Source organism: Carassius auratus, chromosome 30 (assembly GCF_003368295.1).
Source record: "Carassius auratus strain Wakin chromosome 30, ASM336829v1, whole genome shotgun sequence".
Lineage (NCBI taxonomy): Eukaryota > Metazoa > Chordata > Actinopteri > Cypriniformes > Cyprinidae > Carassius > Carassius auratus.
The window spans coordinates 28,808,982-28,834,061 of record NC_039272.1 but is presented as its reverse complement, the minus strand read 5'-3'; the positions used below and the strand labels follow the sequence as shown (position 1 = coordinate 28,834,061).

Genomic DNA, 25,080 nt, shown 5'->3' with positions numbered 1-25,080 from the left:
GCAGGAGGCCAATATTTTCCAGAGGGACCGCAGAGGACTGCAGGGGGGATGAATTAATGAACACCCACCACATGGTCAACTATAAGAGAGAGTGAAAGAGAGAGAGAGAGAGATGGTGGGGTGCAGGGGGCATAGGGTATGATGAGAAAACATGTGAGTAGAGAATGATGGAGAACACAGAAATCCAAGAAAGAAGATAAGTAAAGTATGTGATGTCTTTTAGTTGACCTAAATTGTTTCCCCATTGTCTGGACCATTGTGTAACTCGGGTGTGAACATTAAAACGCATTCTGTTTAGATATGTGAGCTTACAGTAAATGACACTTTGAATAGGATGCATCTCCTTTCCCTTTCCATACCACTGTATCTTCGCTCGCATTCACATAGTTAACGGTGCAAGTGATAGTTCTCAATGCTTTTGTTTCGTCCAAACAATTATGTCATTGTGTCCCAGAATGTAAAGGGAATAACCTAGACCTTTGCGGATTCTAACCTCAGAGGTCCGTAGAGACTTGGTATGGGGCTTGTCGTTGGTTCAGGAGCATTTACAATGGAGTTGTGTAACCTGCTCAAGTACACACAGATGCAGATACACACGGCATTGTGACCTGGGAGGGGTCCGGGTTCCTCAGGCTGTTCCCATGATGAGGATTCGAGACTTTGAGACGTATCGCAGTGCTGGTTTTAGTCAGCATCTCTAACACTTTTGAAGTTTAGTTGAGGTGGTGTTTCATTGAATTGCATCCTCATGCTGCTCCAAAGCTGTATGGTTTTCTATTTTCTGTGGAACACAATACATGAATATTTGGAGAATATCATGGACTTTCTTTTTAATGCAATAAAAACAAGTGAAAACTGGAGATGTCAAGCTTTAAAAAAATGTTTTTCTTTTTTAAGTAGTCCATTTGATTTATCCACTGTATTGTGCAGACTAAAATGTAAATCAATATTCACAGAAATTCTTCGTTGAGAGATCTGCGGTGTTCATGAGTTTGGTGTTATTTGCTATATTTTGAGTGAAAATTAGACTTCAGTATTTCTAGTGAACCAGTTTATCCCACTTACAAAACCGGTCTCGATTTGCTGATGGATCAGGCTGGTCTTCAAATTCAGATCACTGACAGTTAACACCATACTGGAAGGGAAGATCTCAGCAAATCACTTTTTAGTCTGTCCATCACACCAAACTATTATAAATCATGTGAGCTACTGTTAATTTATGGTGCTTGTGCTTCCTTTTTGAGAATTGAAAGCTCCTGTCCTCATTCATTGTAATTGCATGTAAATAATTAGTACCGTTCCATTAGTAATTAGTGCCGTTATCCTTTGGACAGCCATCCTGAATCTGTTGTCCACTTTTGTCTTCATCTGTTCTCCATTATCTATCGTTGTTAACCGAGGTGAACTGATACAGCATCTCTTCTCTCTCTCTCTCTCTCTCTCTCTCTCTGTTTCTCCTCCCAGTGCCTCCCCTTCTCTGCTTTCCTCCACTGTGTTTTTGTGGATGTCTAATGAAATCCCTTGTGAAATGGACAATTGTTGCTCTGAGATTATTTATAGACATAAATAAGCAGCCTTGTTGTTTGTTTTCAATCCCTGCTTAAAAAATAATTAGTTTGAAGCAGCGTAGAAGAAAAAAAAAAACCGAGGCAGAATGCTGAAGCGCATTTCTAGCTGCGCATACGAGACGATCAGCAGCATCTGAGCTGTTCACTGATCATCTTTGGTGCTTTGTATACATTTACAACTCCATGTTGACACAATGTACACTATTTATTCTGCAGTGTTTCATTTACATACATTTTTGACTGTATTTATTGTGGTATTTTAGTGGAAATCCATATATTGTTGTTCTATAATGAATAATCATAAGGATATTTAAATAGTTATTTATTTAAAACATTTTTAAATAAAAGTGTTATTAATATAAGAGTTAAGTGTAGTTTATAAGCCTTTGTTACTGTGATTTTATTATGGTAATGAGTTCTACCCCATGGTTTTTATGGTCTTAATTCAAGTGAGTTATGGTTATGCTGAAACCTTGTCAAATTTTCTCAAGGATTAGGGTGTTTGACATTAGTCAAATCAGTTTTTAATGCTCTTCGTACAAACAAAGTGAAAGTGACTGGCTCTATGTGTTCATAATTATGTAAAACAGCATCCTTATTTACTTAAACGCACTGGACCTAAGTGGCATAGCTGCCTTATAGGAAGAAAATATGCGCTGAATGTGAAAAACGAGTCCCATTGTTCATTGTTGCCACCACATTACAGACTTTACAACATCCTTTACAAATTTAGTTCTACTGTCAGACTCAATCCCCCTCAAAGAAAGCGATGTCAAAGCGCTCACGTGGCGCTGTCAGCGACCGTAGCAGAACTCCGACAGAAGCGTCTGATTTTTGATTTGATTTTCTGTTTTTGTTTCTCACCGGTTTCATCCCGGGGACCCCGGAAGCGCAGTTTCTTTTTGACGGCGGTCTCAGAGCTGTCAGTCAGCGGGCTGTCTCGCTGTCGAACTGAAGGCAGCCTCCATAAATAATGACAATGGCGTTAAATAATACACGGTGGCGGGTTACCGAGGCCTCGGTGCACCCGCTATCATGCAGCGACGCAGGACTCTGCGCAGCATTTTCACTGGCAGCTTTTGATTTTATCACATTTGTCTGGGTTTAAGTGGCAAACGTTCAGAAAAAAAGTGTCTGGAAGGTAAGGACTCAAGTGTGAAAAAACGTGGCCTCTGCTCAGGTTATGACACTTTTTTTTTTTCATACTCCGATAACAAGTGTTTTGTTTTGACTAAGTTTGTGTTGTGATCTGTGGAACACCAGTTTTGAGAAAAGTCTGACGCAATTTGTTAAAAATCCAGCACTTTTTCTATAATCTGCTCCGTTTTCTTGGTCTTCTTGTTCTGTCTATCTGAAAGAGCGTTTACATTGGTTGAACTGAGTGTGTATGTGCTGATGTAACCTCATATTTTCTGAACAGGTGAACAGGGGGCTATCACCATGTTTCCTCTCTTCCTGCTGGACCACCACATGACGGCCAGAGAGCTCGGGGTGTGGAACGGGGTGGTTGCCATGGCTTTTTCCATCTGCGGCTCATCAATCGGGGGATTCTTGCTCTCTCAGTACAGGTAGGGAGTGTGTTTTGTTTTTTTCGGTAATAAAACGATGGTGAAACTGAGTCCGTTCTAGCTGCAACACCGTTTCCAGCCAAGTCACGCTTTGCTATTAATATTGCAGGAATGGTGTTGGAAGACTTTGTTCTTTGGATTTCTCCTTACACCTTTTTCTATGCCCCCTCTCGCGTTATCGGTTTCTGTAGCCCACCATCTCTCTGTGAGAGAAACGCGTCCCTTTTCTTTTTCTCAGTGTTTTCTCACTACATCTCTCCACCCATCTCGGCCCCAGGCGCGAAAGAAGGAGAGAAAGCGATCGAGAGTGTGTCTGAGAGATAGAAAGAGAGATAGTAATGAAGGTAAACACAGCCTTTTGTGGGAGCTGAGAGTAAAACAGGCTCAGGTGTGAGCTGAAAGGCCTCCAGGATGCATAAAGGTTGAATAGAGATGTACTTGTTGCTGATACGTCGCCCTTGTCTACTGATCTGAGACCTTTTTTACCAGTTATGTTTTGTAATAGTTAAGATATGAGTTTGGTTGACTAGCCGTTCCAAGAGCAGCCTGAGTCGCTTGCGAATCTTCCTAAAAGGCCCACACACTTGTTAGTGTGCTGAGAGAAAGGCACAAGGAAGAGGATTTTGGAGAAAGACATGTGCAGTGGTTCTGTCTTTATTTCATTCCAGACTTGAGGGCAGACATCCAGTCATGTATCTGAGTTTAAAGTGAAATGAAACTCTTCATACTGGACATTTGCCATTTTCTTCGGGCTGGTTTGCTTTACCTTATGGCACAATGAAACAACATGCATTTTAATGCAGTTTTACAAACCACCGGAATGCATCACATGAGGTTCACTTACATTGATGTGTACTTTAATTAAACTGATGTAATGTTGGTCTATTAAAAGACTGAGAGAAATTCTTTAACTATCTAAACAAGTATTAGTGAGGTGATGCAGGACCACGGATCGATTTTCATTTGGACCACAGATCATTTTTCTTTCATTTATATATACTACTGTCCAAAAGTTTGGAGTCAGTTAGACTTATGTTTTAAAGAAATGAATACTTCTTTTTAGCAAATATGCATTAAATTGATCAAAAGTGACAGTAAAGACATTTATAAGCGGCACATATTTTCAAGATTTATAATAACAGGAATGGAGTGTCTGTTTCACAAGTGCAAATAGCCCGTCTTGTTGGCTATTTATACTAACTCTGCCCACGACATTGGTACAGTGCTATAGATGGTATAGTGCTATAGAAGTGTGTGCCGTAGTCTTTTTAATGCAATAGACCCAAGTTCAAATCCACCTTTTGTCATAGATTTTTTTCCCCTCCCTTTTCAAATCTCAAATCACATCAGAAAGGTTTTTTTTTTTTCAATAAAAATTAAGTTGAAAATGAAGTATCGGGTAGGGATCGAGTAGGTGTAGGGAGGGCTTTATTGTCCCAATATGGTAGCATGCATATAAAAATTTGAATTACAATGATAATTTTCACCTAATATGTTGTAATTGCATAATGTTTTATAATTCACTACAACACTGAGGTGCAGATAATTGCCACTATATGCAATAAGTAGTAAAATTAGCAGAAACTCCTCCTATATTAATATAGTGTTAATAGAAAACTATGTATTTGCCGTTAGGGCCAGATTTACTAAACAGGGCAAATTAGCTTTACAGTGTGCACATTAAAGAACACATACACATCCAGATCATTTCAAATATAACCAGTGCAATCTCCCCAATTACCACCTGCTTTAAGACATGCTTTTTTTGTTTGTTAAATGCCACAAATACCAGTAATTTGACGAGTGCAAATGTTAGTAAATCGCGTTGTGTGATTCATTTTAATACTCTTCTCCCATAAATTTTGCTTCTAAAAGGTAAACTTCCACAAATGCATATTCAGTAATGTCAGGTGCAAAAATTTACTGTACCCACGCCTTTTCCAGCTATTTCTTTACTGCGCATCTTTAGTAAATCCTGACTGCACTATTTTAACGGCATAAGATAGTTTGCACTGGCGGAAGCCAAAACATCTGGCCCTTAGTGTAAATAGCATATTACTAAGAAAATACTGCTATTTTCACTTAGTGTAAATAGAATCCATTGCCTTTATCGCTATTTACACTTGATGCAAATAGCCACTGCCAATCAAGAAGTATTTATTGATCATCAAATCAGTTTATTAGAATTATTATGGAAACTAAACATTTAGCATTTTCCATAATAAGGCATTTTTAAAGATTTTTTTGATAAAGATATTTTAGTTTGAAAGATAATTTGAATACGAACAAACTTTTCTAACCCAGAATTTAATGGAGATGTCCAGTTTTTAAATTTGCGTCCGAGCAAATAACCAAACAATCACAACTTGCACTGTTCAGGCAGTGCATCAATTCTGTGCAGAAAAGGTGAGTGGGACTTATAAAATCACAATCTGAGTTAAATATCTGATCAAATTTTTCTTACCTCTCTTTCTCTCACTCTCTCTTTCTTTTCCTTTCTCTGTAACCTCTCCCTCTCTCTCTAGTACCTTCATCTTCTTTTTTTCCTCCTCTCTCTTTTGGTCTCTTTCTCCTTCTCTATGCTAAAGGCAGTGTCAGTGAATGGGGAGGAATGTAAAGTTTCACACGCAGGGAGCTCGTTCATTCGACACAGTCGTGCATTCAGGCCTTGCTTCCCACAGATCGGGTTTCTGCCGTTGTCTGTTCAGGGCCACTAAAAGCTAATTTGGACACTTATCCCGGTCCCATCTGAAATGCTTGAGTGGCCGAAAACTGACCCCCATACAATGATCGCCATCAGCAATCTGAGAGTACGAATCTTATCGGGCAAACTGCTCGTGTGATACGCCTGTTTTAGACTCGTTTTCAATCTCTCGCACCCTTCTCTCTCGCTCTCTGACTTGCTCGTTTTCCTCTTTAAGACTGTCTGTCTTTCTTACAGCTCTCTTTCTCTCTCTCTCCTCTCATCTGAGTGAAATATGAAAGAGTGTTATTGAGTGGATGCAGGGAGAGTGTTTGCATGAGAATGATGGCAGATTGGCTTTCTGTCTGACCGGCTGCTGTTGTTGACTGGGTTCATCTAGATCTAAAAGGCTGGTTTAAGATGACAGATGATTCCTTACTTTTCTCTTAAAGTCCAGTTGACCTTTACCCACATCTCCTTCTCTCTTTCTCGACTCGCTTTCTCTGTCAGAGGCCTCAGAGTCTACTCACAGGGAAAGGACTTTATATAAAGACACAATTTTTACAAACTTAAGAAAGAGTCGAACTAATATGTGTTAATGATTAAAAATATTAAATATGAAATTCCAGACTCTGTGTTTGATTGACAGGGCCCTCCGGGTGTTCTGATTGGAGCTGGGAGAAATTGAGGTGTGTGATGGTCACTAATTAGCAGGGGTTAATCAGCCCATGGCTGTGGATCTTGGCGTGCTATTGATTATGTCGTAAAGGAAGTTCCCTGAGGGATACTTAACTGTTAATAGAGAATCAATTAGAGTGTGCAAGCAAACGCACTGCATGTGAGCATGTGTACAGGAGTGTTTTTCTGTCTCAGTGTGGCAGTTCTGTGTGTTTGACCCTCATTTAAAGTCCCACATTGCCTTTAGTTTGCTGTATTAAAATATATTTTGTCTTGTTGATGTTCTATTACATTGCACTACCATTTAAAGTTTTTGGGGTTGGTAAGAAATAATGATCACCAAGACTGTATTTATTTGTGCAGAAATCGGTTAAAACAGTAATATTTGGCAAACATTATTACAGTGTTTAAATATTATTTTAATATATTTTTAAAATGCATTTTTTCTGTGCTGGCAAGGCTGAAATTTCAGCAGGCATTGCTCCAGCCTACAGTGCTGATCTGTTGCTTAAGAAACATTTCTTCTTATTATCAGTTGAAAACTGCTTCCTATATTTTTTTCCGAATTTTTAATAAATAAAAATTGATACTCTAATTTATACAATAAAACTGTGTAGAAAAGGTATATATATATGTGTGTAAAATTATAAATGTCTTTCCCTCTCACTTTGGATTAATTGAATGTGTCCCCAACAAATAATAGTATTACGTTCTTAAAACAAAATTGAACTGTGCTATATATAACATGACATGAAATTACATTATATTGCATATTTGTGGAGTTTGAGAAAACATAAACTGAACTATCTGTCTTTTATCTTTTATGTCCTCAGTATTGGCATGCTAATGAGACGTGTGTTTATGATGCGGACTGTCAGCATGGTCTTCCAGAGCTCACTTCTTGTAGTGCTGGAGCCCTCGCCCTTGATGAAAGGTGAGAAATGCACATACTTGTACACACTAAAGTATACAAACATGGTATTGGACCAACATTATAAGTGCAGACTTGTTTTATTTTGTAATTCAATAAGGTACTGCTCATCTTTATGCTTTAATGGTTTATTACTGCCTGTCTTGTGGGTACAGTTTGTTCATAGCCAGATAGCTCACCTGTATGTATGAATGTATGAATGTATGTATGTATGTATGTATGTATGTATGTATGTATGTATTTATGTATATATATATATATAGAAGTGAAACTGACCTGTTCTCTTTTGAGCTTTCTACTGTTCTCCTGCATTTAAGCATCCATTGCACCGTCTCTGGTTTCCAGTGTTTTCCACTGACAGGCTAAAGTGTCCATTTCAGCACCTTGCAGAGTAAACAGGTGTGAATAAAACTCTAAATGCTGCATTAAACAACAGCATGTGATAAAAAGGGAGAGTATTAAAATGTATGTCATTCAGACCAGTATAGAGCTCATCTCACTGTGGTTAGATCAGAAAAAAAAAAGTCAAAGGTTTATTTTTTTAGATTATAACAAAAAAAAAAAAAAAGCTATTCGGTGATTTAACTATAAATAAATCCAGATGGGTAGGACAAGACATTTACAATATTTGTACAACAGAATTTAATTATCATCAAAGCTCAACATGTATGTAAACTATTTTTTTGCTAACATTAAGATCATCAAATGACAATGGCAGAAACTTTTTTGGTACTTACATGACAATTGGAGAATGGTTTATATATTTATTTATTTATTTTTTATAAATAATATGTATGTATAAGAAAATACTATGCAAATATAATAATATTTAAAGATAATTTAGTTTTTTTTTTCATTAAAAAGAGAGAAAAATGGTCACATTTAATAGGAAATTGTATTTCATTGGTTGCTTAAGGCTCTTTATTTGTTGCCTTAGGTGTCTGCTTTAATATAAAAACCAAGTACCAGAAGCTGATATCTAATCAAAGCCGAACTTTCAGTATTGATCGAAACTTAGATCAACATTCTCTCTTTTCTGAAAAATTATCTTGAACTTTTATTTGATGAATCTTCTGTAAGACTCCTGTAGATCTGTTCTGTTAACCGTCTTCATAGTCCTAGTACTTGGATTCAGCACAATTCATGCAACATTTTATGCATGAGCTGTATAGAAGTGATCATACAGAAGTTATGTCAAACATACTTTCTCCCCGGTTCAACTTGCTTAAGTGGATTTGCGTTTCTGTTTCTGTCTGCAGAAGCCGACTCTATTTTACCTTGAGTATTCTCACGGCTCACTTTGATAAATGAATAAACCCATATTCAAACCCTCTGCCTGTTTCTCTTTTTTTCATGTGCCGTCTCTTTCTCTCACAGGTGCTTTGAATGTTTATTTAATGAAAATGAAAAAAAGGAAATGGGGGAAACTTGCATTTTAGCTGTTTTACTCAGTATTTTTTGCCACTGTATTACTTCTTCCCTAGGATGTCGTGGCTTTTTAGTCAAGATGTTTTTGTCAGCGAGCTTCTGTTTGACAACTCCCTCATCTCTCTGTCTTTCTTATTCTCTCTCTCTCTCTCCCCGTCTTTCTTTCTGCCGCTCTCCCAAACGAAACGGAACAAAGCAACTCTGTACCCCATCTAACCCCCCTTAAAAAAAAAAAAAAAAGATAAAGTTCTGCAGAAAATATTTTTCAATATTGTATGAGACTGGATGCCTCAGAAGAGCTGATTTTCCTTCCTGTGGTTCCTGGGTAAGTAATGGAGAAGTCTTGTTAGGCAGAACTAAACATTTCCAGTGAATAATTCAGATGGAGCTGGATGTGAAAGCTTCATGAACAGGCAAATGGGCTGCTGGTAATGATTGATTTGAGATTCATGATTTTTAGAGGCATTAATGGTAGACCGTCTGTCTCATGCTCTGGGTGGACGTTACTGTGAATTAAATAATCAGCTTCAAAAAGGCCAAAAAGACACTAGAATCCTGAGCGACATCGTGTAGAGTCAGATTTGAGTGTCTGACATGGTTCTGTCTGCATAAATAATAGTCTGGGAGAGCTCAGTTTAATAACTAGCAAGTTTTGTTTCTTCTAACATGAGTATGACAGAGTTGAGTATGAGTAAAAACACACTATAAGACAGAAGACCATCACTCTTAATACGGTTAAAAATTCTCACAATTTCTTGTTTTCTGTCATGTCAGTGCATTCTTTCCGACTTTGCAAAAAAAGTTTTCAAACAGACATATCAACAAACAACAAGAAGGAATGGCTAGTGGTCATTTTGCACTGATTTGCTCAGAACGGTTAAAAAAACGTAGGTAAAAAAACTTGGAGATGACGTGTTTTGTTTTGTTTTGGGGCTCCTGCGTCCGACTGTTTTGTTCTTCTGCTACCTTTCACAATTGTATTGCTCAGCACAGCATGCTAACACGGTGATCAGTCATGAAAAATAGTAATTTGTTTGTTTGAAATTTGTCACAGTGTTTGTTACAGCATGCCTTCCAGTGAGATAATTCACATGCATTTCAGTAACTGTCTGCTTTAGTCTACCAAATTGGACAAAAGAAAGATATATTTGGCTGTCAGAGGATTATTGGTGCCCCCAGCCCATCCGTCAGGTATTTTACAATTCCAAATTTCAGAAATGTGTAGGAAAAATAATTTTAGACCCTCTTTGAGCATTTAGATAGTAATTTTAGGCTGAGCACCAGAACATCCAGCAACAAGAGCAGCCTCTTTCCACAGGCCTGATTTCTTGTTAACAACTTCAGTGCGATTATTTCAGAGACCTTGTGCATTTTACCTTGCAGTATGTAAATTCAAAGTCACAAATTCAAATTTAAAGACAAGAAAACGCTGCAATGGGCAGTGTTGTATTAATTTGGTTTGTGTCTTTCTCCCTCAGGTATGGCAGTGCTGAGTCTGAGTTTGCAGCATTTCATAGCGGGTCTCATCACCACTCTGACGTTCACTACAATGATGAACTGCACACAGAGAGCCGAGGAGAGCATACAGGTATCACACGTTACCCTCTTCAACTGACCGCAGCTCTTCATGCTTCCTGACAGATCAGAGCAAACTGCTTAACGGCATCACACGTGTTCACCTAAGGTCAACCGCGTGACAAATGTATTGTGTTTCTCTTCAGTTTCAACAGTCAGACTCTGAAGACAACAAAACATGAATCTTCCAGTTTTTGCTAGTTGTTGACAGGTAGAGTCTCACAACAGGCAGTGAGCTGCAGAAAGCCTGAGAGTGTTTCCTGTCTGCCACATACGTGAGCACATCACAGCAGTCAAAAGCTCATTTATCTGTCAGTCAATAGCTCCACTCAGAGAGCTGAGCAGTTTTCACACTCTTTAGCTCTACACGTCAACCCCATTTCAACTCATCAATCACCTACAAAGCATATGCATCAGAAAGTATATTCACATTTTTAGATTTGACTTTCTTTTTTCTTTTTTTTTAAATTTGTCAAGATTATATCTTTGGTTGTAAAGTAGCCCAGTGGTTATTTCACATGCACTGACACATTAAATTATGGTGCTCATGTGAGCAATGCGAGTTTGAAACAGATTTGTGTTATTTCCCGAACCCTGTTCCCAAATCTTCTACATTTTCTTCTCAAGAAGGTCACAACAGTAACAACTTTCACTTTTTTTAGTAACACTACCGTCCGAACATTTGTTGTTAGTAAGATTTATTTTAAAGATATTTTAAAGAGGTTTCTTATGCTCACTAAGATTTGCATTTATTTGATCTAAAGTGCAGTAAAACAGTAATATTGTGAAATATTATTACAATTTAAAATAACTATTTTCTATTGCTATATATTTTAAATTTGAGATTACTCCAAGAGTCACGTGATCCTTCAGCCTTCAGAAATTCTAATGTGTAGAAATGGGGCTCAAGGGACATTTCTTCTTATTTTCAATCTTGAAAACAGTTGTGCTGCGTAATAGTTTTGTGGAAACAGTCAGACTTTTCCCCAGGATTTTTGAAATGGAATCCTTTTTAAACACTTTTTTTTTTCAGCTTCATGCATCCTTGTTAAATAACATAATTTATAAAAAAAAACAAAAACAAATATGTATATATATATATATATATATATATATATATATATATATATATATATATATATATATATATATATATATATATATATATATGGTGGCCAGTCAGGCCAGCACCAGAAAATTATGTATTTTAATTTTTTATTTTTTTTTATGTGTCTGAAATATATAGTTATTTAGAAATAATTATTCAGAAATAGTTATTTTAATGTTAATTTTTTGATGTTTACAATAATATATGAGAATTATACAACTGTTTATACAAATAGAGTGTTTATGTCTTCCATGCTGCAAATCTACTGTACAGACAAAGATGACTTACATTGCAAATGTTAGAAGTAGCCTAATCAATGTCTTGTTTTGTAGGTGCATGGGAAGAAAGCAGCAGATGTATTTAACATTTCTTGCTTCTTGTAATTCATATAGTTTCCAAAACAAACCTTATGCAAGGTGCATTAGCTGCTGCTTCTGTGTCACTTTTACACTGTAAAGACATCTTATCTGTCTATCATTAAACAGTCCATCCATACTAGCTCTATTCTTCACAACAATCAGCTCCCTATTTTCTCCCACTAATCTTGTGTTGCCTAATTTCTCTCCTTGTTAGTTCATTTGTTCATGCTTTTTATTTACATGTTTCCTAAATGATAAACTGTTGTTCTCACTGTTCATAGATATCTCTCCCCTCCCATGTTCTCTCGTTTCATCCCCTCGTTCATCTTTGACATGATTGTATTGTCCTGTTTAAATGGGCCTGCGCTGCTTGCATGTGATCTATCACTGCTCTCTCAGCTATTTGTCACTCCATCAGCTCAATACGTGCTGAATTAATGGCACTAATGAAACTCATTACACAATAGGAGTATTGAGAGTATATAATAAGTGTATGTTTTCCCCTGGTCTCTAAGCAATTAAAAACTTCAGATTCACATTCGGAGGAAAATAATCAGGAGGAGGATTGTAAACTGTAGGTTAACTCAGATGTTCCTATGACATACATACCGTAGCAAGAGCAGCTTGTGTGTGTTTGTGTGTGTTTGTTTTAAGGTGGTTTCAGCCGACTGAAAACTGATACTGTGAATGTTTGTGAAAAGGCCCTAGAGGGAGAAACTGAACACCTTAAACAAGTTTGTCGGAATAAAGGTACTTCACTTAACTTTAGTGCTGGGGCCATGTGAAGGAATGGACTTGGCTTTGCTTTCCCAACTTGTGTGCTAAGAGTATGGAGACGGTCTCTGGCGTCTAGACAGGAGAGACAAGGGATTCAGACTGCTCTTTGATCCTCCTGTTGGAATTGTTTTGATGTGAGGCAAAGTAAAAAATTGATAAATAAGTATCATGTTAAAAAGTCATCAGTTGCTTTGAAAGGTAACGCATGTGAAAGGTCGAAAGCGAGTTCTTATTGCTGTTGTTTCCAAACTATATATAATTGTTCTGTCCTATGAATACAAAAAGGGTAATGATATTTAAATTAGGTAACCACAGTGTATATCGGACAATATTAGAGAAATTTGTAGCTTTTTGTAACTTTGCATGTTTATTTGAATTTAATTTACATATTTTATTGTGCTTGATAATTTTCCCTATTTTTACGGCTTATCTTTCGTCATCTAATGTTTACTTAAAGTTTGTGTATTTGTATTTAGCTTTGATATATTAATTTATAATTCTAAATAATTTAATTTTAGTTTACGTTTAGTTACTAAGGCATTTTTTTTTTTCATCAAATTTTCAGTCAGTGGAAAAGATTATGAGTTTTAGTTTAAGTTTAACAAAATGTAAAATTATTATGTTGTGATGTCTAAATTTGCTTGTATTATTTAACGTGATTTTTTTTAAATATATTTTCTTTTTCAATGATTTAAGCAAAATAATGTGGAATTGTAATATGAGTTGAGTTCTTTATCAGCCATAGCATGAAAACATTGTTTTTTTGGGCAGATATTTAAAATGAGTGCATCTTAATATAAAGATCACTTGGATAATTAAATGCAGGACCTTTAAAGGATTTGAAAATATTTCATAAATCAGCGATTTGATGAATGGCTTGTTTCTCACACGGGTAACATCTGAATCTAGCCCTACAGCAAAACACATCTCCCTTTCTTCCTATATAAATACTGTACTGTCCCTTTTTCATTGTTCTTGAGAAAATCCCACAAATTCTCAAAGGTTAATGCTAAATGACTTTCTGTATTTCCCTCTCTATCTTTGTCTATGTCCAGGCCACCCACTACAGTTTTCTGGCCACACTGGAGGTCCTGGGGAAACTGAGTTTTAGTGCCCTGGCAGGAGGTATGGTGGACACTGTGGGCTTTCCCATAGCCTTCATCCTCTTCCTCTTCCTCACCTCCAGCAGTGCCCTGCATGTGTGGAGAGCCACAGAGACTGGTGTCCTGAAGGAGCAACTCAAGGAGCAGCCAAAGTGACCAGAGTTAGCCGATGAGAGAGAGTGTGTTTCTGGGTGAGAGAGAGGGAAGTCAAATCTTATATTTCGCATTAGATACTGGTGACCAAATAGTAGCCAGTGAAATGAATCTGTTGTTTTTGTTTGTATTTATTTATAACTCAACCAGCACTGATGCGACAAGAGCCACAGAAGCACTCTCACAGAAAGCCAGTACCACTGCAAATGCGTAACAGCTACATTGCACCTCTACAGTAAACTAGCTTTAAAGCTACTTGCTTTTCAACAACAAGTCTTTCTAAATGGCAAGCGTACTGAGCTATGGCAACAATTTGGTTAATCTTTTACGTTTGTCATAACGGACAATGACAGATTTATTCCCTACAATTGTACTGGTTATAAAAGATCTATATCAGGGTCTAGTCAAGTTTGATTTAGTTACCCTAGTCATTTACAGATTTCATTATATACAGCATGCATCGCTTTAGAAATGCCTTTAGTTTTTAATCCAATGCCCTCTGACACCTTAGATATAACTCCATCAGCTTATTGACCAATCAGCAACACACTGGGAGCACTATGAACATTGAATTATGGTACTATGCTTAGTGGAGTGCATTTTTGTATTCTCAGTGCAATACTTAAATTAAAGGGGTCATATCACCGAAAATGCATATTGCATTAAATTAAATTAAGTGTATGACAAAAAGGCACTGAACCTTTACAGTATTAAACATACATTGTGGAGCACCTGAAAATCCTTTATCTTTCCTAGGATTATTAGGAAATGTAAGGGGAAATTGGCCCAGCAGAAAATGTATTATCAAGATGGTGTCTGAATGTCTTAAAGGCACAGCAGCAAAATCAAGGGCCGGAAATGGTCATGACAAACTTAATTAGGACCGTTTCGATGCAGAGAACTTGATTAACATTGTAAGTGGACCTCAGGGAAAAAAAGTATTTGAAAAAGCATGATATGACCCCTTTAATGATTATAAATACTGTACACTGTAACAGTTAATCTCATCAAGCTCATTTTTTGAGCAGTTACATGTTTGTTTGAAATGGGTTTTTTTTTACGAGTTGGCTTCATTTCCTATGCAATAACACAATATTACTCGTAGTTATTATTACAAACAACTTTACTTCTCGCACACAGAAAGAACTAAAAACTTTAAGTTGCCTTATTGTTATTATTATTATTATTTTAAAGATTTACTGTAAAGCCAAAACATGGAGCTGTTGTTGAGACTATGAAAGCATACATGTGGGATGTCACTTTTGGAGGGGAATTCAATTTCAGTTGCAAAAAAGAACATCAAATGAAACTGCAGCTGTACATGCATATAGCACAGTAACAGTATATGTTTACCATTCCTGTTGAAAGCAGAACAATGTTTAGATATAATACACTATAGTATAATTATATAGTCTAATCTTCTTTTTTGCATTTGTTTTCTTGGAGAAATAGAAACAGACAGTCCCAATTAAATGCTACATTTTAAAAATGGTTACAGAGTCATAACACTTTATGAAATAAGTGGAAAAGCTATGGCCGATTGATGGTTATTTTGTCATTAAATCTTCTGAAAGGCAAAGCCCTTACCAAACAAGCCATTTTTGTCATTTTAGCTTGGACTAAAAGAGACTCAAAAATAAAAGCTATTACTGAACCCCGAGTGTCTGCGCATTTATGAGTTTATCAGACAAGAATTCAAAGCCATTAGTCTGCGTTATTAAGAGATTCTGGGCCATACCACTTACACTTAGTCTTTAGAAAGTCCAATATTGTCTTGTGTATATTTATGTTTTATATACAGATCTCAAGTTCTAACAACTCAAGTATTTCCCCTAGATAGAGCCTTGAGACTTTCCCCATAAGATGACGCAATAGCTGTAGAATCGTATGCTGTTGATGGGACTGAATCGTTTCCCCAGCTTATACCATGACACCGTATACTCTCCCTCACCATGAAGGAAAGATGAATCTTCCTGATCTGTTAGAGGGATTAGGAACCCTTACGTAATTCATGAATAGACCTGCACTTCACCCTTTCACTGTGACATTATTTCCTGGGTGGTTTAGCTGGAGAGAAAACACAAGGAAGAAAGGAAGGAAAGTCTTCTTCACACTCCACTTTCACAAGACCACAAGAGACCAAAAACTGTTTTTTGCAGAGTCGTCAAAAGTAGATTCAGAAATATAAATTTAAGTATACATTTTCATAAGATGTAGTTTATAGTTTCTTCAGTTCTGAGCCAGATACGGGATGCTGTTTGCTACAGTATGAAGTACATTGTGGCCCACAAATTTGACCAAGATTGAAGCACATGTCATTCACGTATTTAAACGCAAGTATTCAGGTATACATCCACTGCACTGTGTTTGTATATTAAATATTCTGTGAAATTTGTCTATGGTTTCAGCTTTGAAAAAGAGATCTTAATTTCACATTTTCAAAAGGATACTGTAAATCTATGGACTATTTTCACAGACTGTGATGACTCATTTCCACAGTTATTAAATGTTGGACGGATGGTTGGATGGATAGATGGATGGATGAATGTAATGCATATTTAGGACACTATACTTTGTGTTATTACCGTGGTATTACATTACAGAAAAATAGTTAATGCTGCTGTGAGTTTTTCTAATACAATGGCTGAGGGAGTGACAACAAATTTGGTGTTTTTATTTTCTTTGACCAATGTATTTTTTTCGTTTTTTTTTGTACAGTTATAGAATACTACCATTCATGGCTATTTTGCAAAATAAATGTTTTATTTGAGTTGCTGTGGTTTCGGTTCACCACTTTGCCAAACTACAACCACTTCTGTTTCCGAGAACCCTATAAATGTGAAAAGAGTCCGTTCTGAGAAAAATACTTGTGAAAATGAGAAAAATTCTACTGAATCCATCTGTACCTGATTATGGTCAGAATTTCTGTTTGTACAAAAAGAAGTATAAATTATTTCTCAAAATTCTGCTTAATGTTTCTGCTTAATGCTTCAGCTGTTATCTGCTTACAGAGTGTTTTTGTTTTTGTTGTTTTCTCCATAAACCACAGTCAAATAGCCAGTTAACCTCCAATTAGCTTTGAGCATGAAATGTGGCCAGGATTCTCATCTACATACAGCTGAACAAGGCTATCAACTGTTTGTAATGTAGCAAAGCTGTAGTAAATTGACTTGTCTTACCTAATAGCAACAAACAATAGGTATGACATGAAACAGACCTCAAGTTGTTTCTTGTGCTTTTCCCAGGCATTGAGTTTCCATTTTCTGGGAGCAGAAGGAAGCATTAGAGCCTTAGGTCTTTGGGAAATAAGCTGAGAAGAGAAGAAAGGACACAGTGTAGAGTGAGAAGTAAAGGGACAGTTTGTCTCGTGGTGTCGATTGGAGACAGACCCCCGACTGGGTCCGAGAAATTGGGAGGAGTTGTCCAGCTGAGTGAGTGAGTCCAGAGACCATTCTGTGGCTTTCTGTTTCAGCCTGTCTTTGCATGTCTCATCCAAACCTTGCACAGTATTTTTAACTTGAAAACTTGTCTGTTTTGTGACCAGTGCTATTTTATCATTGAGATGCTATTACAGGTTTTTTTTTTTTTAATCTAGAATTCGTTTTTATTTTTATATATCCTATGTTTATTTTAATGTACAGTAGTCAAAATGTAGACTTTTTTTAATTTTTCAGAGAATATGTATGTGTCGTTTTTATTATTTCTATTATTATTTGGCAACTAGTTGAAATCAGATGTTTAATTATATTAATTAATGTTTTTTTTTTCTAATATGTATAAAAAAGTTTAGTTAACTATACTAACACTGCTTATGACTTAAGATGTGTTAAATTAAAATGCCATTATAATTTACTCTTTCCAAAACATTGATTGATTGATCCATCCATCCATCTTCCCTCTCCCCCTCGCAGGTTTTTTTCCCACTCTATGAAAGTCAGTGAGGTCCAATGTTGTTTGAATCCCACTGACTTTTAAAATACCTTCTGTTCCAAAGAAGAAGATGCATTGTACAGGTTTGGAACACCATGAGGCTGAGCAAATAATGACAGAATTGTATCTTTGAATGACCTGTTCCTAACAGTCTCTAACTAACCATACAGTCACAAACTGACCAGCCCTCTCCCCCAGTGATGTGCTTAGTCCCTATATTAAAAACCAGCCAACTAACAACCTCATCATGCATGTGATAAAGTTTCCTTTGTGTGACAAGGGCTGATATTGAAACATGTTTTAATATCGACTAACAAAAGTGTTTTGTGGAGCCCCCGAAGGGAAGAGGTGTTGGCTTTTTCAGCGCAGCTTTTTATGGGCAGGCCGGCAGAATGCGCTGGTGGCTCTTTGTCTTCCAGGGAAACCCTAGCCGGGAGGTGCGGACTAAGCGCAGAGCGGCGGCATCGGATAACCACGCATTTCCTCTCCTGCTATTTACCAGCCTTTTGTTTGTTTGCCGAATGCGAAATATATACATGTCGCCAGATCAGATCTGCTTTCCACACGTTGCCCCCTCTCTTTGTTTGTTTTTTTTATTCATCATCCTCCTCTTCTCCTCCTCTTTCTCCTCTGCCTTTGCAAACTCTTCACGCACTGTCAAAAGTCTGTGCGCATGTTCAGGAATATTTCTGACTGAATTTGATAACCCTCTCAGAACTGTTCAGATATCATTTACATAATGCCGTCTATTATTTAGGAGGTGGAACACTTGCATTTGTGTGCCAACATTGTAGAAAATGTGTTGTTATGTGTTTGCGATGAAGAGAGACGAGTAAGTTTGAGATGACCTGAAGGTCATGTTGTCACTGTTCAGTACACGAGACAGATCAGCTGTACTGAATTCCCAAAATATTTCTTCACTGCTTACAGAAGGATACAGTACAGCATGGACCAAAAGTCTGAGAATTAATTAAATGTTCACTAGGTTTTCTATAGCTAGCGCATTTTACTAGAAAAAGCTTCAGTGACTTGGTTTTGTACACCAGTTACAATCATTTCACCGTCTCGGACTGTTGTTTTCTTGAAATGGTTTGTCATTTGTATATATTTCAAATTATCCTTCAAATGTGGTATAAATGTGTATGTACTTAAAAAGATGAAATAATCACTTCAGACTCATCTTATTTCCCTGGTAAAAGGAGAGATGTTTTTTGTTTTGTTTCTTCTTTAACCATGTGCCCACACAATCACATTCAGCTATTTTTACCAACCTGACTTTAATCTGCATAAATATTCATAGGAAAGACAAGGGAAATACATGCGTAAAGGCTCAGTCTGTCATGCAGGGTTATGCTCCATTCAAAACCGAGTTGAGGATTTCAATTTATGAAGTGAAAATGTGTAACATCAATTTGAACAGTTTCAGAAGCTTCATTGATTGTTAGAAAAGATAATATCAATGATGATTATTGTTATAACAAGCATTTTCGAGAGCATGTAACTGATTATCATTGGCTTGATGATGGAGCTCTGTGTGGACAAGGAATGCTGGTCGATTCTGATGTGTTTATCACACTTGTGCTGGTAACGTGAAGGGGCTGCAGAAGCAGGTCTGATCTGATGTGTAGGATAATGGGAATGTGTCGGTGTCTGCGTTTGTGTGATGGCTTGGGTTGTGACAAGCTGCCAGCTCATATGGCGTTGAAGCAGAGTCACCACCGCCTCACCCCTGGCTTCACTCCACTGCTCTCCCCTCCACCTCGTTTGGGCCATTACGGCGGTGGCAGCAGAAGCCCGCAGACCTCTCTCGTCCCCATCTCATCCCCCTCTCTTTCCCCCTCACTGCTCCCACTGTTCATCCCCTCCCTCCCTCTGCCATGTCCTGTCCCTAAATCACAGCGTTTCTCACTTACCCCTGCCTCCCGGTGACATCATTGCGCATTCTTTGCTCAGAGTGTGGAGCGGGGATGTTCATCGGACCACAGCAGCGTGATTCAAAATACTATTTCGGTTCGCTTCGTCGGGCCGGCCATTGTGGCATTGCTGCTCGGGAAATGACAGGCCAAAGGGTGCTTTTCAATAGAGTGTTCATTAAAAGTAACTGCTGCAAACTGGATTTGACATTTAACAGAAATTTGAGAGATTTAATTGTTGTTGATTTTTGTGAAAATATTAGTTTTATTTTAAGGTACTGAAGCTTTCAAGCCAAACAGTGCCAAAACGTATTTTCTCAATGCAGTACTTATTAAAGCTAAAGTGCTGTATTTTAATCCAAATGGTATCTTGATGTTTGCGCAAGCTCATAAAAAGTAGTGATGTCCAATTTGAGAACAAATCTTTTTAGTTTATTATTCACATGAACCGGTTCACTTTTGTGTACCATATGAGGAAGAAATTCAGGTAACACTTTATTTAAAGCCTTTATGTGTAATGCATAAAAAGGGATATTAAAGAGTATTATGCATTATTATTATTTGTGTATTGTGTATTGTAATACATTATATCTTGCCTTAAATTATAACCACATTTAAAAATGCATAGTTTGACAATGAATTGATAAGTGTGTTAACTGTGGTTAGAATTATTCATGAGACTATGCAATGCATTAAGGTGCATTACAAGGCATAATAAATGCATTAAAACAACTCATATTGCAATATACATAAAGGCTTTAAGTAAAGTGTAGGTTTTGAATAACATAATTGTGAGTACTGTATATGATGAATGATGCATTTTCATTATTGGTTAAACTATCCCTTAAAGTAATGTAATCTGTGGTCAAATTCAGTGTTGTGACAGAGAATGTGGTTTTCCATTGGGCTGTAGTGATTGCTCTGCTAGTGGGCTAAAGCCGCTCAAGTTTCTTCTCATCTCACAATAACACCTGTAGAAAAGTTTAGGGATTACCTGTTTGACAATGCAGCCCAATTAGTCTTTATAATGTGTCATTTAACCCCATATTATTGAGAACTGAATCAGTGAATAGCCTGAATATTATCTTCTGTTATAAATCGCTGTATATGTTACTGCAGGTTTAAAATGGTATTTAGAAATTGTGAAATTTCTATAAAGTGATTGATCTTTTTAAAATCATTTTTCCTGCTACACTGCCTTTTTCTGAAGACACAAATGGACCTCATTGTCTGTTTCTTGAACAGCCAGATAGTGGTTATGTGAGAGGAATGCGGTGCTTGACTTTCTGAAGTGATCACCTAAAGGACATGCCAATGAATGTGGAGATATCAGTGCATCCTGGGATATAATTGGATACTGATCCATAGACGTGTTAGAAAGATGAGATGGAGGAATCATGAGCTGTGTCTCAGTGATTATGGGATGGCCTTGACATAGTCGCTGGTTTTATTTCATTGGCATAATTCCCTCCAAAGTCGAAAGGCGATGATAAATCAAAACATCGCGCCATGACTTATCCTTCAGATTTATAAATTCTAATTTGTTCCATACTTAAAATGTATGATTGTATATTCATGAAGATGTTTGTGTTGTATCTTGTCATCTGCATACTAAGTATGAAAAAACATTGAGGGTCAAAAGAGACCTTAAAGGGACAGCTCACTCTTTAATGACAATTTACTCATCCTTGTGTTGTTCTAAACCCATATGATTTCCTCTTTCTTCTGTGGAACAAGAGGACAAATTTTGACTTCTTTTTTTCTCGCAGTTACAAGTAATGGGGGGGCTTCAAGCATCAGAAAGGTGGCAAAATTAGCATAATATACACAAATAGTCAAAAAATCATGTGATCAATACAAGTATCTACTCTATATGCAAAAAAAGTTACATTAAATTAAACATGAAATTTTTAAATAGAAAAACTGAAATTATATTTTCCTTTCGGTTTACCACTTAGAAAATGTATTTAGTTTCATTTTAGCCCATTCTGTATCATATGGCTTCAAAGGTCTTTTATGAATTTTTAGCAAATCACTTTTATGACGCAGCCGGTATTTATTTCTTTTTCTTTCCTTTTACTTATTTAAATTTTTTTACATAAATTATTATTATTGTAATTTGTTTTGAGGCTCATCCAATACAGGTTAAGACTAGGCTTACACAGGGCTTTGCTTCCTCACATTGGAACATTATTGTAGCTCAGTAGCTCAAATCTGTGGCAGTGTTGTCTCACTGATACAGTCAGGCAGCAAGAACACACAGAAGTGTCTCGCTGTTACTGGAGGTGTGAGGAGTGGAGGTCTGTGTGGCCACTCACCCAGATGAGGAGAGAAACATTTCTCTCTCTATATGTGTCTAGTACATTTCTGAATTTTGTTTGCCAGTACTTCTTCCTGAATAACTAATTGAAGTTCCAGTTAATGATACCAAGTGTAACAAGACGATTTGACCAAAGTATTAATTTAATTACCATGTTGTTTATGATAGAGGCTGGTATTGAAGAAATGTCCTGCCTAAACTGATTTAGACAGTGGCGCTTCTCAGTGATGGGAAGGAGCCTTAATTGGGCTAATCAGAGGGTTTTCTGTGACCTGCTCGTTAAGAGAGGGTGCCTTCCTGCTCCTTATGCCAATGAATAGCCTGACAAAACTATAAACAGTAATCACTCAACTGCATCACTGCAGGTGACAACTGCTTTATAAATACCAGTAAACAGCTAGTATGTTAATAATAGGCATACATATCTTTAAATAAAAAATTTACTTTCACTTACTTTCACCACAGGTAACTATGAGAAAAATAAGTGCGTTATCACACTGTAAAGTTTTTAAGAGTACCAGTGACTCGTCATGTGAGCATCGTAAAGATGCAATGGGCTACTGGTGTTGAATAAGACAGCCCTTTTGTCTGGTAATGAGAGAGAAAGTGTCCTCCCTTCACAAACACTAACCCCCCTATCTAGCCACTCTCATTAGGGCCCTAATTGCTCTGTATTTGTGTAAAGTGTTGAGTTTAAAGAGCACTAACTGTAGCATGGACTGTTGGCTGAAGAGTTGCCAAATAAACTATAAGTGTGTGGCAGTTCTTGGACTGGTTGCCTGGTCTTTAGTATTCCTAGAAAAAAAAAAAGTCTGAATATGATTTTGTGAAAAATAGAAAATATGCATTTTACAGCAAGTTTTAATTTATAGAGTTAATTGCATTATGTATGATGAACATTTTAACAGCATTTTTTTTTTACATATCAATATATGAAGAAATTTACATTCACTAAGATTAATAAATGATGTTAAAGTATGTATTTGATGTGTAATTTTTTACTTTTTTTTAAATATGTACTTTTTGTATATGTACAAATAAATATATACATATAAATATGTGTATATAACTCTGGTCTGTGTTACTAACAATGCAGTGGCTGTTTGTTAATTAAGAATTGTGAATTAAGAATACTTTTTTTTTGGCATGTTGATATAATTAGCTTGGTGACTTCTCTGGTCAATGCAGCAGTCGTAGTGGACAGCAACATTGGGAAGTCGTGGCATAATGGTTAGAGAGTCGGACTCACAATTGAAGGGTTGTGAGTTCGAGTCTCGGGCTGGCAGAAATTGTGGGTGGGGGGAGTGCATGTACAGTGCATGTACGGCTCTCTCCACCCTCAATACCACAACTTAGGTGCCCTTGAGCAAGGCATCGAACCCCCAACTGCATAAATGGCTGCCCACTGCTCTGGGTGTGTGTTCACAGTGTGTGTGTGTTGACTGCTCTGTGTGTGTGCACTTTGGATAGGTTAAATGCAGAGCACGAATTCTTCGTATGGGTCACCATACTTGGTGAATCTCACTTGACTTTATTCATTTTTTTCATTGCACAAACACACAATTTCGATACCTTTTGTGGTTTCAAATGTGAAAAGTGCAGGAAGCATTTTTTTTTTTTGGGATTCCCACGTGTCGTTTTCACCCAGACAAAAGAGTGTTTCATGTACTTGCACTGTAGTTGGGGATGTTACCCCTGCTGATACTGGGTCAATACATTGTTAATGTAAAACAAAAGGATAAATGTGATGTCGCGTCTAGACAAAATGCAAATGAATGTTGATAAACCTTTGTTTGCTTGAGTGTTTTCCGAATGCACACAAACTGCATTAAAACTTCTTTATGATTTAAAATGTCCAGTTATGGCAGTTGCGAACATTATGCAGCAGTTTTCAGTTTATTTCAGTCTGTATTTCTGTCTGGCTTGTTATTAAAAAACCATTAGGATGAATTAGTTTGGATCCACAAACATTACCCGTGATGCCTCAGAAACATAACTGGTAAATCTATTAGTCAAAACAACAACAGCATGCTCTTTTAATTACTCTGAACTTTGCCCTTTGTCTTTTTCAGTCTGCCACTGTGACACAACTAATGCTCCATATCCCTCAGATGTGAGAGGAGGATGTGACAGCATCATCTGGTCTTTCTTTGGCAACCTGTCTATCACTCTCAGGTTTCACTATACTGTCTCTTTGTACTCTACAATGATCCACAAGCCATTAGAGACTATCTCTCTGTCCATCATCTGCCTCCGTCTCTTTGATAGAGCTTTTCATACAGACAGCTTTCACTTCATATATACTATATATGCACTTTTAAATTCTGATAACTCAAGATAAATAAGACTGAGTACTTCTACTCAAGTTCAGCACTGATCAGGTAAACCAGAGCTAGTTGCAACTCTTCTTGAGGGGCGATGAAGGGGTCGTGTAATGTTAAAGATTGGGATTGAGATGTATGTGTCTGTCCGAAGCCTACTGCCACACAAATGCTTCATACAGTAAAATTATGGAAGAGGAGACCAGGGGTGATTGTAACATTTTATTATATTTTTTGTCCTTCATAACTCACAGACTGCTTGAAATACACCAGTCACCTTTTGATACAAGAAACAAATACAGGCGCACTAATTAATAATACAACTGGTATATTTTCAATAATAAGGACAAGACTGTAATATTAAATTAAACACAAGAAGTCAGAGAATTAACCCTGTAACATTGATTGTAAACTGAAAAATAATTTATATTAAACCAGTGTTTCTCAAATAAAAGCCTTCCTCAAAGTAATCACTTTACTGCTGTAGTATCTAAAATGTTACTTAAGTTTTGTATGTTGTATATTTTATATTCCTTAAGATGTCAGGCATCATATGCATTTAAAAAGCAAAAGTCTATTTCTATTTTGCAGAAGACTTAGGCAACTATTCTAGAGGTAACTAGATTTGACATATTTAAATAAATCAAAAACAGTCTATAACCAAA

At 36.9% G+C, this 25,080-nt stretch overlaps 1 protein-coding gene across 3 annotated transcripts in view; it reads left to right on the top strand.

The window, feature by feature from the left end:
- Nucleotides 1–24,826, top strand: part of mfsd3 (major facilitator superfamily domain containing 3) — a 29,046-nt gene extending 4,220 nt beyond the window's left edge. The window contains exons 3-7 of one of the 3 annotated variants that reach the window (XM_026212600.1): nt 2,989–3,136; nt 7,331–7,431; nt 10,335–10,444; nt 13,731–13,969; nt 24,167–24,826. In XM_026212600.1, the coding sequence (XP_026068385.1) occupies nt 2,989–3,136; nt 7,331–7,431; nt 10,335–10,444; nt 13,731–13,934 (563 nt within the window). In that variant the 3' untranslated portion in view covers nt 13,935–13,969; nt 24,167–24,826. Of the gene's footprint in view, nt 1–2,988; nt 3,137–7,330; nt 7,432–10,334; nt 10,445–13,730; nt 15,586–17,176; nt 17,517–24,166 lie in introns of those variants that run through there. The other 2 variants (XM_026212599.1, XM_026212597.1) reach the window with 2 other exon arrangements.
- Nucleotides 24,827–25,080: the final 254 nt, after the last annotated feature.